The 16,423-nt window shown below is 34.6% G+C and overlaps 1 protein-coding gene across 2 annotated transcripts in view; it reads right to left on the bottom strand.

Annotated features, from left to right (window-relative positions):
* Positions 1-16,423, bottom strand: part of CLVS2 (clavesin 2) — a 181,533-nt gene that overhangs the window by 31,013 nt on the left and 134,097 nt on the right. Inside the window, exons 9-10 of one of the 2 annotated variants that reach the window (XR_014065601.1) lie at positions 16,095-16,155; positions 15,307-15,431 (exon numbers count right to left, since the gene is read on the bottom strand). Coding sequence is in view for 1 of the 2 variants with exons in the window: in XM_081530543.1 (XP_081386669.1) it covers positions 15,344-15,431 (88 nt within the window). In the remaining variant the exon portion in view is untranslated. Of the gene's footprint in view, positions 1-15,141; positions 15,432-16,094; positions 16,156-16,423 lie in introns of those variants that run through there. The other variant, XM_081530543.1, reaches the window with a different exon arrangement.

Below are 16,423 nucleotides of genomic sequence, written 5' to 3' on the forward strand. Positions count from 1 at the left end.
TGCTATTAAGAATGTAAGTATTTACATAAGGAAAATATCAGCCCCAGATAATTTTAAATGTGCTTGCCATTCAAAGAAGAGAAAATTTGACCTTGCTCTTTGCAAAAGCTATATTTTTCAAAGAACTACTCATAAGTGATAAAATACAGAGAAAATAAAGTTAATAATCAACATAATTTGGGATAACAATCTAAGTGAAATCAGATGACATCATATAGAGATGTGAAGGAAGAGTTAAAACTATTGGTAATGGTCTTAAGCTTGAAGTATAGATATATGGGTACTCTTGTTATTCTGTATATATACTACAAACTTTTAAACTATTAGCAATGTCAAAATGGCTTAAGACAATAACAATTTCTTGCTTTTATTTGATTTTTCAATAAACAATACATGGACAAAGTTCAATTTAAAAAATACAGAAATGTGAAAAGTGCCAATTTCCTTCCTACCCTTGCTGAATCTACCCAATTTACAACTCCCCCAACAGACAACCAATGCTATTATTTTTTTTGTATTCTTCTGCATTTCCTTAATATACAAGCAAATATGTACGTTTATTTTATTCCCTTCCCCACTTTTTTTACTTTTTTTTTTTTTTACATTAAATAAACACATTCTGTACAGAAGACTCTTGAGAATCTCTTGGGCTGCAAGATCAAACCAGTCAATCCTAAAGGAAATCAGTCCTGAATATTCATTGGAAGGACTGATGCTGAAGCTGAAACTCCAATACTTTGGCCACCCGATGTGAAGAACTGACTCATTGGAAAAGACCCTGATGCCAGGAAAGATTGAAGGCAGGAGCAGAAGGGGATGACAGAGGATGAGATGGTTGGATGGCATCACCGACTCAATGGACGTGAGTTTGAGTAAGCTCCAGGAGTTGGTGACGGACAGGGAGGCCTGGTGTGCTGCAGTCCATGGGGTCACAAAAAGTCGGACACGACTGAGAGAATGAACTGAACTGTACAGTATTCTGTACCTTGCTATTTTTCTGAACAATGTATCTTTCTATTTTAGTACAAAAAGTGTTTCTTCATTTTTTTTAGGTTTGTATGGTATTCTGGTTAATTTTAGCATTTTCTGTTAGATCTGTATAGGATAGATATAGCATGTATTTTTTTCTATAGATATAGCACATGTTTTTAGACATTATTTTCTTCCATATTTTGTTCTTAAGAACAATTATCTTATGAACATCCTTGTAAATATATTTAAATATATCCTATGAAATACTTCTCTTATGCAAGTATGTTTGAAGGATTAAATTCTCAAAAATGAATTGGCTGAGTCTAAGTACCTTTCCTTTTGTAGTTTGTAGATACTGCCAAATGGTCATCCATCCTAAAAACAATATGAGGAAGAACTTATTTCTCCATCACCTCCTCAAGAGAGGGTGTGCTATCAGACTATTCCACTGAATTTTTCTTTCTCTCATTTTGAGCATTGGTACAGCATCTTTTTATATTTTTAGAGATATTATATTCTCTTTTCTGTGAACCGTAAGTTTAAATCAGCTGCCCATATTTCTATTAGGTTTGTCTTTTTCTCATCAATTTCTAGAAACATTTTAATATATTAGAGAACTTAGCTCTATGTCTGTGATATGAGTTGAAAAAATTTCCCAATTGTCATTTATCTTTTGACTTTCAAATGACTTGCATTTGAAATTTATCATAATCTGTGGTATGATGTATGAAGCTATGCTGTTTTTCATCATAGTTTTGTTTCCCGAAGAGAAACCGTATTTTAATTAAATTGCTCTCAACTTAGAATACAATTGCATTATGAGTACTATGGTTTTTTAAGTGCATTATTTTAAGATAGTTTACTTTGTGTAACATTTATGTTAATATTCTCAGTATGGGTCTGATACCATATTTTCACACATTATTTTAAAAAACAAAAGGGAGGGATATATGTATATATTAATATATGGCTTATTCATTTTGCTGCACAGTACAAACAAATACAACATTGTAAAGCATCTATACTCCAATAAAAATTAATTTTAAAAATAAAAGAATGCAGTTAAAAAGTTAACTAAAATGATAACGGCCAAGTAACTCCAAAGCCACCATTTTCCAAACTCAACAATAGCAATGCTGAGATAATCTCAGGTAAATTCTGAAACAGAACCTTCTTACTCCCTTTTAGTGAACTGAATTAAATATCTTTGTATACTTAGATTAACCAATTTATTAAGACCCATATTTCTCTCCAACTTTCTCTTAAGATTTGAGAAAATTCAATCCATTGAAGACTGTTGTTGTTTAGTCACTAAGTTGTATCCGACTCTTTGACAGTCCATAAAATTCCTATTGCAAATCCTATGACAAAAGCACATCATAAGGTAACACATTAGGGGAAATGCGCGTGGGAAGGTCTCTCTCAAACAGTACCACAACCCTCCCACACAACACAAAGTTGATTGGCAGCCACCATAACAGGAAAAGTCACCAACTTCCTGATCTTTGACTTGCCTTCAATCATCGACAAATGTAGAGAAGACAGTCACGAGTTAAGCTGAGTAATTGTGCTGAGGTTCTCCCCACACCCATTTTCTTCTTGAAATCAAGAAACACATGCTTCTAAACACAAGATAGCTGGCTTTGTAGAGTGACTATTGCTATTTTAGTCATAGGCGTGATAAAATTTCATCTTCCTGCAGGACTGGGATTATGCTACATCTACTGATGGCTAAGATCCTTTCAAGGGCTGAGCTGGTAAAGAATCTGCCTGCAATGCAGGAGGCCTGGGTTCAATCCCTAGGTTGGGAAGATCCCCTGGAGAAGGGAAAGGCTATCCACTCCAGTATTCTGGCCTGGAGAATTCCATGGACTGTATAGTCCATGGGGTCGCAAAGCGTCAGACATGACTAATCGACTTTCACTGAAGATCATTTCAAAGACTGGGAATAGTGGATATGTACAGTCTGTTTCTAATTTTGATATCCCTCAGTATTGTGCTTTTTGCATTTGTAGATGTTTACCCAATAAATACTGGTTGAGAATTCCAAGCACATTAAATGGTATGGAAAAAAATGAAATGGGGTCATAGTTTAGTAGAATAGGGTGGGGAGAGCAATGAAGCAACAACATTATCTCCAAATTGGTTGAATCTTCATTCTAGTACCAGCATTTCACTTAACTAGTTGTGTGACTTCTAGCAAGACAAACTTTATATTATACTATAAATAATAGTATATTTATAGAAACCCTAATAAAATGAGCAATCTGGATTACTTAATCTCTAAAGGATCTTCCAGTAGTAGTATTTATTATTCTCAAAGAAAGCAAAAAGAGAGGCGGTTTTGGGTTATGGTGAGGGGGGCCATGCTTGAGGGATGAGTAATAAGAAAGCTCCTTTTTATTGCATTTTTTCCTTGGGTGTTAACAACTCTTTATCAGTTTTCATTAATCAAATATATTGAATAATTATCAAATATTCTCTAATTGTTCCAAATTTAAAATTATTTTTGCCTACAGATTCTTAGATTTTTTTTTAAAGTCTTGAATTATATCAATAATTTGTTTTACTATTTTTGAGAAAAATTTGTTAAGCCATGTTTATAACCTCCATTAAATGACAAAAGAGCAACTGTGGCAAAATGGGTTTAAAATTCTTTCTACAAGAAAAATTGCTTTCAAATGCCTTTTTGTATGAAAATTGTAGAAAAGTCACTATTTTTTTCTAGAGATTGGCTAAAATCTTTAGTATATAGTCAATGAGAGAAATAAATTTACAAAGATTTCAGAAACATATCAGTTCACAAAAATAGGCAATACTTTACTGCTTTCAAAGGCAGGATGTTTTATTATAACCATAATAGATTATCTGGGTTTTTCCCATGAATTTAAAGAATCAATTGTTGACCATCTGAAATATCCCTTTATGAAAGAATATGAAAGAAGACTCAGTTTTTATTTTAATTAATTAACCTGGCATTCCATCCTGCCCTAATGTAGATACTTTTATTTAGTGATTTGTCTGTGTGAACAGAAATAGAGATGCTCCTTGTTTTCCTAAGATGGAAGTCATTTGCTGTTTTTTTTTTTATCTGTTTCATAAGAGAAACTTTTATTTGCTCACAGCTCCTCCTAGATGAGCTATAATCAATATTCACGGTATCCTGTACTCTGTCCAAACTTTCAGACTTTCCCATGACAAGATTCTCTGAGTATTTTATAATATGACCCATTTATAAAAAAACAAAACTCACTAAGTTTCACATACCAAGAGGAAGTAATCCTTTTCATACTACCTAAATTAACACCTCTGGATGGACAATCAGAGCTCCCTTTAACTGTGGTACATAGAAGAAATACACCCAAACCCATCCAGGAAAACCATAGACCTGTGGTTCTCCCTGTGGATAAGGGAAAGTAACCTATTAAATGGAAAAATTAAATTGTTCAGTCTATCAGGACTCATTTATCTTTGGTTCTTTAGTCTTCTTTTCTGATGAAAATTCATGCTTATTTTTCACTCATAATAAATTAAAGCAGTATGGAATTTCCCTTAAAAGAGACAAAACTGAGGAGGAGCAGGCACCGCTGGATGATCCTAAAAGGCAGGTTGCAAGAAGCATTTTCTGGGAGCATGTGCAATCCTGGCAACTACCTCCAGTGCCGAGCAGAAAAGAAGGAACTGAAGAATCCTGATTGCCATCCCCAAATAGCATGGATGTAGAAAGATTATATTGTATTTTTCCATGAAAAGTAAGGGGCCAGATTAACAAGAGGATATATAATAAGATCCAGCTCATGTTTTTGGTACAAGTATTGTCCTACATCGTAGCTGATGAAACAGAGTGCCAGAAAGTGTCAGTTGCTCAGTCGTGTCTGACTCTTTGTGATCCGGTAGACTGTAGCCCGCCAGGCTCCTCTGTCTATGGGATTCTCCAGGCAACAATACTGGAGTGGGTAACCTTTCCCTTCTCCAGGGGATCTTCCTGACCCAGAGACCAAACCCGAGTCTCCCGCACCTCGGCAGAGTCTTTACCATCTGAGTCTCCAGGGAAGCCCAGAGTGCCAGAGGTGACACAAATTAAACTAATAAGTCTTCATTGTACTCACACTACTAACTGACAGTATATAATTTTGCTTATCTGCTTTTTGTATGTCTTCTCCCCTAGAAGGACACTTGCATAAGGACACAGGCTTGGTTTTGTTTGCTCCTGCACCTCTGGAGCCTAGGACAGTACCTGGGACAGAATAAGTGCTCAATAAATGTTCATTAATGTTAAAAATGAAACAAACTGAAATCACCCTCCAGTCCATTCCACTGCTTCAGGGGAGGACTTTATAACTAACACTGGCTTGGAGATACTCTGTCATTCCAGAAGTCACTAAGTTCTTTCTAGTGACTTGTTGTTTATAACAATCACATAAAATGTATTTGATTGAGTCAGCAATAAATTCAAAATAACATTACAATATATATGCCCACACGTTTAAAGTCTTCTTAAAAGTATTTTATACTTTCAAATACTAACACCAGCTTCATATGTCTCCATGTTTTAATGACAAATGTATTCATAGCTTTTTGATATGATGTGTCTTCTAAATTTATAGAAATTTAGTTTATGATGAAAAGATTGAAAGGGCATATATGCACATTCACATTTCAGAATATGAAATTTCATTTAATGACATTTTATTTAACAGAAGTCCATTTGTCCTCAGAAATCAACAAAGGCATGAAATAATCTAGACATTAAATGAAACATTGATACTATGGGCTTAAGAATATAATAAAAAGTGACCTATTTTGTAAAATTTCTAGGTGCATTAAACAGTGAATGTAATTAATACATTTATCAAAGAATATGTTGTTAGAATTAAATCATAAAAATAATTCATGAAGAAAATAAAAAAGACAACACAACTTATAGTATCTTTCATATTCTGTGTGTATTGAGCTTGAACTCTTTATTTCTGAAGTGGAACTAAACACATTCTTGAAGACTGACAGGAAAGGATGCCACAGAGGCAAATGGCTTCCACTGCACAGACTCTCAAGGATCTAAACACAAGAAAATCCTGCCTTGTTTCTGAGCAGGAGCCATTTAGTCTCTTCTCTATAGAAGATTTTCCAAACTATCCATTAACTCTGAATGTCATATTTTTAAGTAATTGACAATAAATATGATCAACACTGAGTATCAGCGCTTACAATATCCACCAAAAAGTCACTAAAGACTCGTTGTCTTCTGAAAACACTTTCAAATACCTATATTTTTCAAGTTCTAGTTCATTCTTCAATACCACTTACCAACCCTTTATTTTCAGTGTCTTCTTAACAGAAGTCCTAGTAGAAAACTATAAACCTGGAGGATTGAACTATTGTAATATTGGAAAAGGTGTAGTGGAAGGAAAGGAATAGCATCGATTTAATAAGAATAAAAAGATAAACTGCAAAGGATAAAAATCAAAACTTGTCATACCAAGAACCAATATCTAAGATATCTGTTTAGTAAAATTATGAGGATATCTATCAAAATAGTAAAAAAAAAAAGGAGGGGGAGTTGTTAAGGGCCAAAAATGTGATTGTAAAGTCAGAAAACAGTATCTGCAAGTGAAATACAGAAGTGAAGGGAGAAAGTTGGAAATGCAGTTAGAACATATGTTTGATCAATTCCTGTCATGTGGTGTCAGGATAATGAAAAATATGAAAAGATATCAAATATAAAACCCAAGTGAGATAAGACTTCTGTTAAGAGGGTTCATAGACTAAGGGGTTGTAATATATAGATTTCTAGATAACAAGAAGATCTTAGAAACATAAAAGAATTTCCTCATTTATCTTAATAATTGTTTCAGAGGAAAGATGATCATAATCTATTTCTTTCCTTCTCCTCTTTTCCTTTCTATTACTAGAAAGTATATACGCATACAAGTAAGTATATACACATATTCTCTTAATCTGTCTTCCATACTGAACATTTTTCAATTTTTAAAAATTGGAATTAACTAGGATAATCAATTAAGAACAATTTGCTATGGTTTTGAGTTCAAAATGACTTTTCATCTGATGTATCTTGTAGTCTCTCTAGGCGTAAATATAAGCCATGAATATATAGACACAACATTTAATGATCTTAGAGTGACTTCCAAAGATAAAGCTCAAACACTGATGTAAAACTTAGGCCCTGGGGTAGAAACCAGATTTGGGAGAATGGGGAAGTAATTCTTGGCTCATGATTCCACCATCATCAGAGAGGTGAAATTCTCACTTTGATGATGAATTTTTTAAAAAAAATTCTTGTCAACAACAAAAAAAGAGCCCGTCTCAAATTTATACTACCAGCTAATATATAATTTGCTGAAACAACTTAAGATATTCATGCAGTCTTCTTGGATTTGCTACTAAATTCCAGGCACTATTCAAGGACTGGTAATGCAATGGTAAACAAGACAGACAAAAATCCCTGCCTGTGTAAAGTTGATATTCTGTTAGAGGAAAATGTAAAGTGACCAAAATAAATAAGCTTTATGGTGTATTAGGAGGTGATAAAAGCTATGGAGAAGAAATAGAGCAGAAAAAAAATGTGAAGAACCAAAGGGCCATGTAGTTTTAAGCAGGGAAATCCGGAGAGTTCTAAGAAGGTGACATTTGAGCAAAGATCTTAAGGAGACGAGGGAAAAAGTTACGGGGATATCTGGTGGAAAGAGGCAGAAGCAACAGAGAGTGAAAATTTTGAGGTGGAGGAATGCTTGACAAGTTCCTAGAATCGCAAGGATGACAGGAAGATAATAAAGAGTAGATGAAAGTTTAAGAGATGACCTAAGAAAAATCAAGGTCAGGGGTGAAAGAGTACAGTGTCTAAGACTTCAGAAGCAAGAAATTACTTAACAATTATGTTGGCATCATGCAGGTAATGATGCCAGCCCAATCAGAAAATATGTTCTTCTGCTATACTGGTGCTTACAAACTTTCTATCAATCCTCAAACATCAATGTAAGGACTCTGGTTTTTACTCTTGCAGAGGGTTTTCAGAAGAATGAAATCACCTGAGCTCGTCCTTGCCAATGTGTTATAAATTGACCTCTAGAGGGCAAGAGCAGAAGCAAGGGGACTAGTTTTCACATTATTATTCCAGGTAGAAAGTAAGGTCTTAGAGCAAGGTACTGATGATGAGGTTCAGAGAAGTGGTCCAAGTGTGGGAACTATGAGCTAGCAGAATGGATGTGGTTCTGAGGTTAAAAAAAAATAGAGAGAGAGGATGACTATAAAATTTTAAGCCCTAGAAACTGGAAGGTTAGGACTGACTTAGTGAGATGGGAAGGTTATAGAGAGGAAGCAGGTTCAGGATAAAGAAATTTAGTTTCGTCACTGTTAAATGTGATATGTCCGTTAAACATCCAAATGAAATGTTTAGATATATGGATTCAACAGAAAGGATATTACCAGTCTTCTCCATGAATACCAGATACAAAGAACATTTAATAATTTTCTAGCAATAAAGTCTTATTGTACGTATTTTAAAATTGTTAGGACTTATAAATCAGCATGCAAATATTTCAGTCCTATGCAACTGAGTCAATTGTGTTTATATGTGTATAACACAGCGTTTGTTTTTCCCTAAAAGATTACAAAGCATATACAGTTTCCAGTGGATACTTTTATGTTTCCAGTTAAAAAAATGGGAATAAGAGCATCTGTGTGTGCTAAGTCGACCGAGTCATGTCCTATGGACTATAGCCCACCAGGCTCCTCTGTCCATGGAATTCTCCTGGCAAGAATACTGAAGTGGGTTGCCATTGCCTCCTCCAGGGGGTTTTTCCTACCCTGGGATTGAACCTGCGTCTCCTGCAGCTCCTACATTGCAGGTGGCTTCTTGAAGGCTGAGCCCCTGGGGAAGCTAAAGGGGAATAAGGGCATATCTTATCTTCAGAGAAAAGTGATTACTCAGAGATAAGGGAACAGACAACACATCACCGCCCCGCCCATCATGTCCCCAGGGCCTCTTTTCTTGATATTTAACTCTTGATATCAGAAACCCTTGACATTTTGAAATCATCTTCTATATTTAGAATTAATGCTACAGTTTAATGTATTTTTAAGCGACAAGAAGTACAGACTGTATCTCTGGCTTTTTGAGTATTCTCTGGTTGCCTGGGTTTATTCCCACTCAGAATGCTTCTCCAGTAGCTCCTAGAAAACTTGGGCTTCTCCTGACAGAGCTGGGGAAAGAGGCAACTCTAAGAGACATGACAATCTCAAAAGCTGTGCACAGGAAAATCATCTGCATCTGAGCTAAAGTCATACATCAGTTATAAAGGATTCCAGATGTCTCTTTCACTCATTAGATGATTTTTCATCCACAGATAGGATAAACGAGGAAACTCACAGAAGATACAACTGTGTATTTATTGAGTAGGCATTTTTTTCAAGTTAAACTGAAAATTTTATTTTACTTAATATTTTGAACCAGAATTATTTTTATAGGATTAATTTAAATCAATGTTTTTATAATTAGTTTCTTGTTTAATCCAATAACTTTGCATGAAAATGCTATTTTACTTATTGATCATTCCCACTGCTCCATGAGACTTAAAAGTCAACTTTCTTCATTCAAGCTCTCCTTTGAAGGCTTGTCTAGAAGTTACAACATACTGAAAATGTAATTTTGATGAAATTGTGTTTTTCCCTTTAACTCCAAACATACAAGTATCAGAAAATTTCAGGTGTCCTAACCAAAATGGCTAACTACAATTTCTCTCAAAATGAAATTACTGTTGTCCATTTTCAGATGTCACTTTAGAAATCTCCATTTCACAGATGCAACAGATCCACACTACAAAATTCAACATTTACCATACGGAAAATAAAGGCTTTTTAAAAAGCATAAATGTATATTTATTCAGAATTATATCATTTATAATATTGTATTATAATAAACAACTCACTCAAAAGGTCAAAGGTAGTTGAGCCAAATAGTAAAGAGTATGTTTAGTGTTCTTCTCATTTAATCTGGACAGTTTTGAAAACAAAAACTACTTAGATTGGGAAGTTTCATTTATCTTTTACAGAAATATGAAAACTGAAAAACAGAATTAGAAACAAGACAAAGCTTTGAAACTTTGTTATATGTAAACCAATTATAATCCGTTGCAATTTTTTAATACAGTTTAGGATTTGTTCATTCTTAATTGTTTTGTTAACATTTATTTTGATTCTCATCTAGGCCCCTATCACTCACCACAAAAACTAATTTTGACAGAACAAATGCATCAGTATCATTAAGGACAAAAATATATGCATGAAACTTGAAACTAAGTCAAATACTGACCAAACACCGTCTAAATGTAACAATGTCCACTATTTATTATAAAAGTGCATTTACTGTATTTAATACCTATACTTATTTGGTTTCTAAATATATCTTTTTATTTCAACAGTACCATTTGCACTCCTTTAAAAAAATAGTACAACTTGGGTGTTCCAGTCCACTGAATTGTTATTTTATATTTTTTTCCTATGGTACAGGGGAATAAATTTCTACACAGCACAGAATAGATTCCACAGTATTATGTCCATGTGTGGGGCTAACCTATAGATATTTACAAAATAAAAACTTCAATTCATGAAAAAATTTATATTCTTTAAGTTGAGATATAATAATGTTTCAAACCTAAGCCTTGTTTTGTATTGATTATTTTCTCCCTTTCAAATACTAATAGTGCTGGATATGTGCGTGTGTGCTGGGTCATGTCTGACTCTTTGCGACCTCATGGACTATACTCCACCAGGCTCCTCTGTTTGTGGAATTTTCCAGGCAAGAATACTGGTAACACTGTTAACTAGTTCTAATAACATATTAGAAAGCAGTTTTCTCAACTAAAACAAAAACTGAAAAAAAAAATAACATGTCCTTTTCACTGCTAAAGATAATTTCACCTGCTACCCACCTAGCCAATCCTCCCTGTTTGTTCTAATATATTTTAGATAATCTTCTGATTCTTACACAGTCTAATAGCCTCATAAGTTTAAAATGTATCACTGTTTCTTAGACCATATATCTATAATATCCATATAGCACATATAAAATGGAACATTTGCCTATTAGCTGATTGATGCAAAAAATATAAATATCAAATCTGAACGTTCACACATTGTACCAGAGCTCTGCTCCATTTATTTTGTGTGTTGAAAATCATTCTGAAATATCCTCATAACTGAAGTCAATGTTTCAAGTAATTATTAATAAATACATACCAAATAAGAAGCCAAAGAGATATTATTAACCAACCAAACCAGCTAGACACTTAAATAAAACAACAGAGGACCATACAACCTTTCAGCAGGTTTTCTTGATAGAACTTCTGTAAAGGTATGTCCATATGCTTTTGTGTTATTTGTAGAAGAAAAGGAAGTCTGTTCCTAAAGCACACTGCCACGGCTCGAAGTTTCTTTTCGTGACAAGTTGTAGACATATTTCTTGATGTCTAAAACAACTCTGCATTTTCTGGATGCCTTAGAGGGCCTCTGTTTCCTCAGGAATATTACAGAAACTTCAAATGTTTAATTTAACAATGTGACCTAGTTAATATTAAAGAGAACCCAGCTGCTTGGCTTTCCCACTTACGATTGTATGAATTTCCAGTATTGTAAAGTAAACAAGGGTTTTACATGGAAACACTTAAGGAATGTCCCTGCTCACACCTACACAAATCATTATTGAAATAAAAGTAATCATGCATGTCCATTTCAAAAACTTGCTTGCAAAACTCAATTTAATACTGTATTTTTGTCAATAATGTTTTCAAGTTACTATATTGAACTTACACAATAAAGACTTAATACTATACAAGAAAGCTCAAAGCAAGACCTCAAATATCTTTCTTCAAATGATATCTGTATTTCACCCTTATAATAGAGATGCATATATTTACTTTTTGGAAGAGAGAGCAAATAGAATCCATATATTAGTATCACTGTTTTATTCCATTTTAAAAGAGGCACTTCATATTTCTTAGAGGGTATTTTTATGATAATCTCTTCCTTTAAAAATATCAGTCAAAAATGTGTGCAAATATCACTGAAAACATAAGGAAGCTACTTATTTTTAACCAGCTTTAGAAGCAGCTGCCCCTGAAAAATTGGAGAAAAGAAATAATACGAGATGTAGAAGGTAGGGAAGTCTGAGTGAGGGGAATAAATGAAATACTGGCCTATCCCAAATCAAATGCGATGATTCTTTGATGTCTACAGATTTTAAGTAACAAAATAACTGAAAAGGAAAAGCACAGCTGTCAAAATAGAGAGGCAAATCATTAGGGCAAACTGTAGTGTTTGTGTCTATGTATGAGATCAGTTCAGTTCAGTTCAGACACTCAGTCGTGTCCGACTCTTTGTGACCCCATGAATCACAGCACGCCAGGCCTCGCTGTCCATCACCAAGAGTGGGGATGTACTATCTCAAGTAAATCGAAAGACTATAAGGGTGCTTATTTAGTAAGTTATGTAACAGTATACATAACCACATAACACAGAAAATCATATGAGAAAAAAGAAAACTCCTAAATGGTGTCAGTTAGCTAGTGCTGAAGGGAAAATTCATAAAATTGATCAAATGTTCTATAAGCAACTTTAAAAGGTTACTGAAAGTTTTTTTCAGGGTGAAGATATCATAGGCAGACTGAACTAGGTACAGCGATTTCAAACACAACATTGTTGTCATTTGTTCAGGCATTTAAAAATATTTTACACAACCCAGACAACTCTCAGTTGCTCATTTTAAGGAGAGAATCGAGCAGCAATGCCAGTGCAGGTTCCAAATGCTGGGTAGTGAGAGAGTGTGAATGATACTTACAAGTGGGTAGGTATACATATAAAATATGCCTTCCAAGTTATTTTTACATATGACACTAGCATATGACAGGGGGAAAAAGCTGACTATGCTGATTGACATCTGAAGCTGGTAGAATTCTGAATTTGGCAATAAATGGTGCGTATCAAAGAAACTCATGAAAATGAAAAGTTGACTGGCTTTCTGAACTTAGTTTGTTTCTATTTTATTCCAATGCATCATACCGTCTAACACTTGCTTGTACAGTATATAGAGCCCAAAGCTAAAAAATGTACTACGTCAAGTAGGAAAAAAACATAAGAACACCTTTGGTCAGGGTTCTTAGAAAGATTAGAGTTACTGTGGCTTTTTCTTCCAGTGCATTCCAATCTCTATAACATTTATGGGTAGAGCAGAGTACCTGACAGTCATTATTCTTCTGCACTCGATTGGAGGTTGGCATTTTAAAGGTATCTTTCATTCATAATATCTATGTGAATTTATGTATTTTTACAAATACTAGACAGTTCATTGGTGACACGGCATAATAATGAACTGATATTAATTTTAAGATTCTGGGCTGCAGGATTATAACTGGACTTTTTAAAGCTTTTGGCTAAAAAGTATATAAAGGCTGCTGCTGCTGCTGCTAAGTCGCTTCAGTCGTGTCCGACTCTGTCTGACCCCATAGACGGCAGCCCACCAGGCTCCGCCGTCCCTGGGATTCTCCAGGCAAGAATACTGGAGTGGGTTGCCATTTCCTTCTCCAGTGCATGAAAGGGAAAAGTGAAAGTGAAGTCGCTCAGTCGTGTCCAACTCTTAGCGACCCCACGGACTGTGGCCTACCAGGCCCCTCCATCCATGGGATTTTCCAGGCAAGAGTACTGGAGTGGGGTGCCATTGCCTTCTCCGATAAAGGCTGCTACATGCCTTTATTTCTATTGGTTTCCAAAAGTTCCTTGAGATATTTTTCTTTCAAGACAATATTTTAATGGTAAAGTCTCAGTTTCAAAAATTACCACTCTGAAAAGGTGGTAAGAATCTTGCTTTTTCACACTAGAATTTGAAATTTAAAGTTAAATTTTTTAAATGTGCTATCCTTGCAAAATTTTTGTGAAAAGAAAATTTTAACATAAGGATTCCAAATCTAGATTTAAACTATAACATAGACTCTCAGATGCCCTCAGAAGCTTTCATTATGTCTCCTAGATGCAATATGTTCTTAAAATCTTTTATGAGAAGAAAATGTGTACTTTCAGGATCATTAGGATAATTAACCTGAATTTGAGAAAAACAATATTATTCTCTGTCACCTGATACTGCGTATGCTATGTTGAGACCTGTTGTTTCTTTTTGAAGAAAAAAATATATTTCACTGAAATGGCACAGATACAAGATTGCATTACAAATTAAATTGAATTTCCTTAAATAAATTCACAGAAAGTCTGTTTCACAATATCTCATTTTCATTAACTTTAGAGGAAGTGGTTTTCCAGAGTTAACATCTCAGACAATAATCTATAACATCTCTAAGACCATTGAATATGCATGATTTATTTTATCAGCCTGTCACATCACAGATTTACCAAAGCTCAGTAAAAATATATATGTGTGTGTGTGTGAATATATATATATTTTTTTCAACCAGTCACAAGAAAAATTAGCCCCTTATCAGTACTTGGCAACTTTTATGTTCAAAATTAGCTGTCAAACACTACTCATGTATCAGTTCTCTTTCTCTTAGTCAAAGAGTTTTTTGGGAAAAAGTTCTTAAAGTACATCAGACAAGCATATAATGGGATCTTGAGTAAAGGACACATTGTGAAGACAGCAGTTTATAAAGAATCCACTCTCTTTCAGAATTCCACATCTTATTTTGGGGAACATATTTGTTCACAAGACTCCAGGAACTTAACAACATAGAAGAGTTCAAGTGCTGAGTTTACCAGGTTATTTGCCATTTCTTGCCTCCCAGATTCAAAGCCAGTGATAGTCACTAGGGTACATTTTCTGTGAATTGAAAATCACTAGACAGGAAATACATTTATCATAATAATTTCCTAGAATCATTTAGCTTCCTGTGCCCATTAAACGTACATTTGAGTATGACAGAGTTTCAGAGGAAAACAATGAAACAATCACTATGATAGCTGAAATATGGCTTCATAGGAAACAGGGCTACATTTAATTAGCTTCGATTGTTTATGTGTCTTTTCTGTTCTTGTTATAGTTCATATCACTGGCATGGACTCAAAAGCCAATCTTCCAATTTAAGTTACTACTAAAATTTATAAACTTGACGTGAAGATTACATTGTATTTACAAAGAACTTGGCACTTACAGAATAAATTATTGACTTTTTTTTAAATCCAGACCAGGGCACCCATGGTTCAGGCAAATGGGAAAGCCTGATGCCTTATTATATATTATGCTACATTAACATGAATAAATAAGTTTCCAGCTGATAATCCATCCACAGCGCTGGCCCTGGTGCTGAAAACATGTACCTTCCGTTTCTAATCCATGGAGAGGGTAGAGAAGTTATCAGTCCAGAGAGAGCAAAGGTTGCATGTTTTCTTCCTCATTTTTATCCATGCGCTTTAGCACTGTAGGATCCACAACTGATTGGGATCTGGAAATGATAAAGCCAATGTCAGCGTGTTACTGCCAAACAATCACATTCTCTTCTCTGTCTTTTCTCTTTTATTACTTCTCTCTTGGATGTGGGTTAACTTCTACATCAAGGGATTTATGAGCTGAGAATGCCACACATTGAGAGAGACGCACACTTACGGTGATTGTTTCGGAGGAAACAACCCCCTCTGGCCCCTGAATACAATAGTGCACAGCAGAGGATTCTAAATACACAGTAACAGGCTTAAGTTCTCATCTTTACAATCAAGAAGAGCCTTTTCTTTGAGACTGAGAACTTCTAGCACAGGACTGATGTGTTCCAAGAGAACATCACTAAAAGGGGAAATTATTATGGTGAATTTACCATTATAAGAAATGAAGTAGAAATAATAGGAGCCTTGATTTCTGGTTTAAAGGGCTCTATGAAACAACTTCAACAGGAATGTGCATTTTTAACCATCTTTTTTTATAATACGTAATGAGCACATTAGGACAAAATCAATATTTCAATATGAGTTTTGTTAAATTTTCCACTAGAACATCTGAATAAAATCAATCTTACTCTTGAAAATCTACGAAATGGTTTAAAACTTTAAAAACCTCTCTTGTTTAGGCAGCAGTACTTTACTATTAGAAAAACAAACAATGTGAAAACTCTTACATATGCTTTTGATAGCAGGTGGGAATTACATCTCAATTCATCACCAGGAAACAACACGAAGCTGAGAAGGAGGAAAGTCAATGAAACGGGCTACTGTGGTGGCAGGAAGCTGCCATCTTAATGGCTACGGCATTAAAGAAGCAGCCGTCCTTTTAAATTTCTCCTCCATAATGAATTTTCCCCCTGCTGCTGCATTCCAGCCATTTGGTTATTGCTGGGACAATATGCGTCTTAGTAGATCTCATTAACTTTCAAAAAGAAAGACTACAAGTGAAAATACAACCACACATGCTAATGAAGAAGAACAGCAATGGAAGGAATTATCAAAG

Source organism: Giraffa tippelskirchi, chromosome 9 (genome assembly GCF_054371585.1).
Source record: "Giraffa tippelskirchi isolate mGirTip1 chromosome 9, T2T-mGirTip1v1.2.pri, whole genome shotgun sequence".
NCBI lineage: Eukaryota > Metazoa > Chordata > Mammalia > Artiodactyla > Giraffidae > Giraffa > Giraffa tippelskirchi.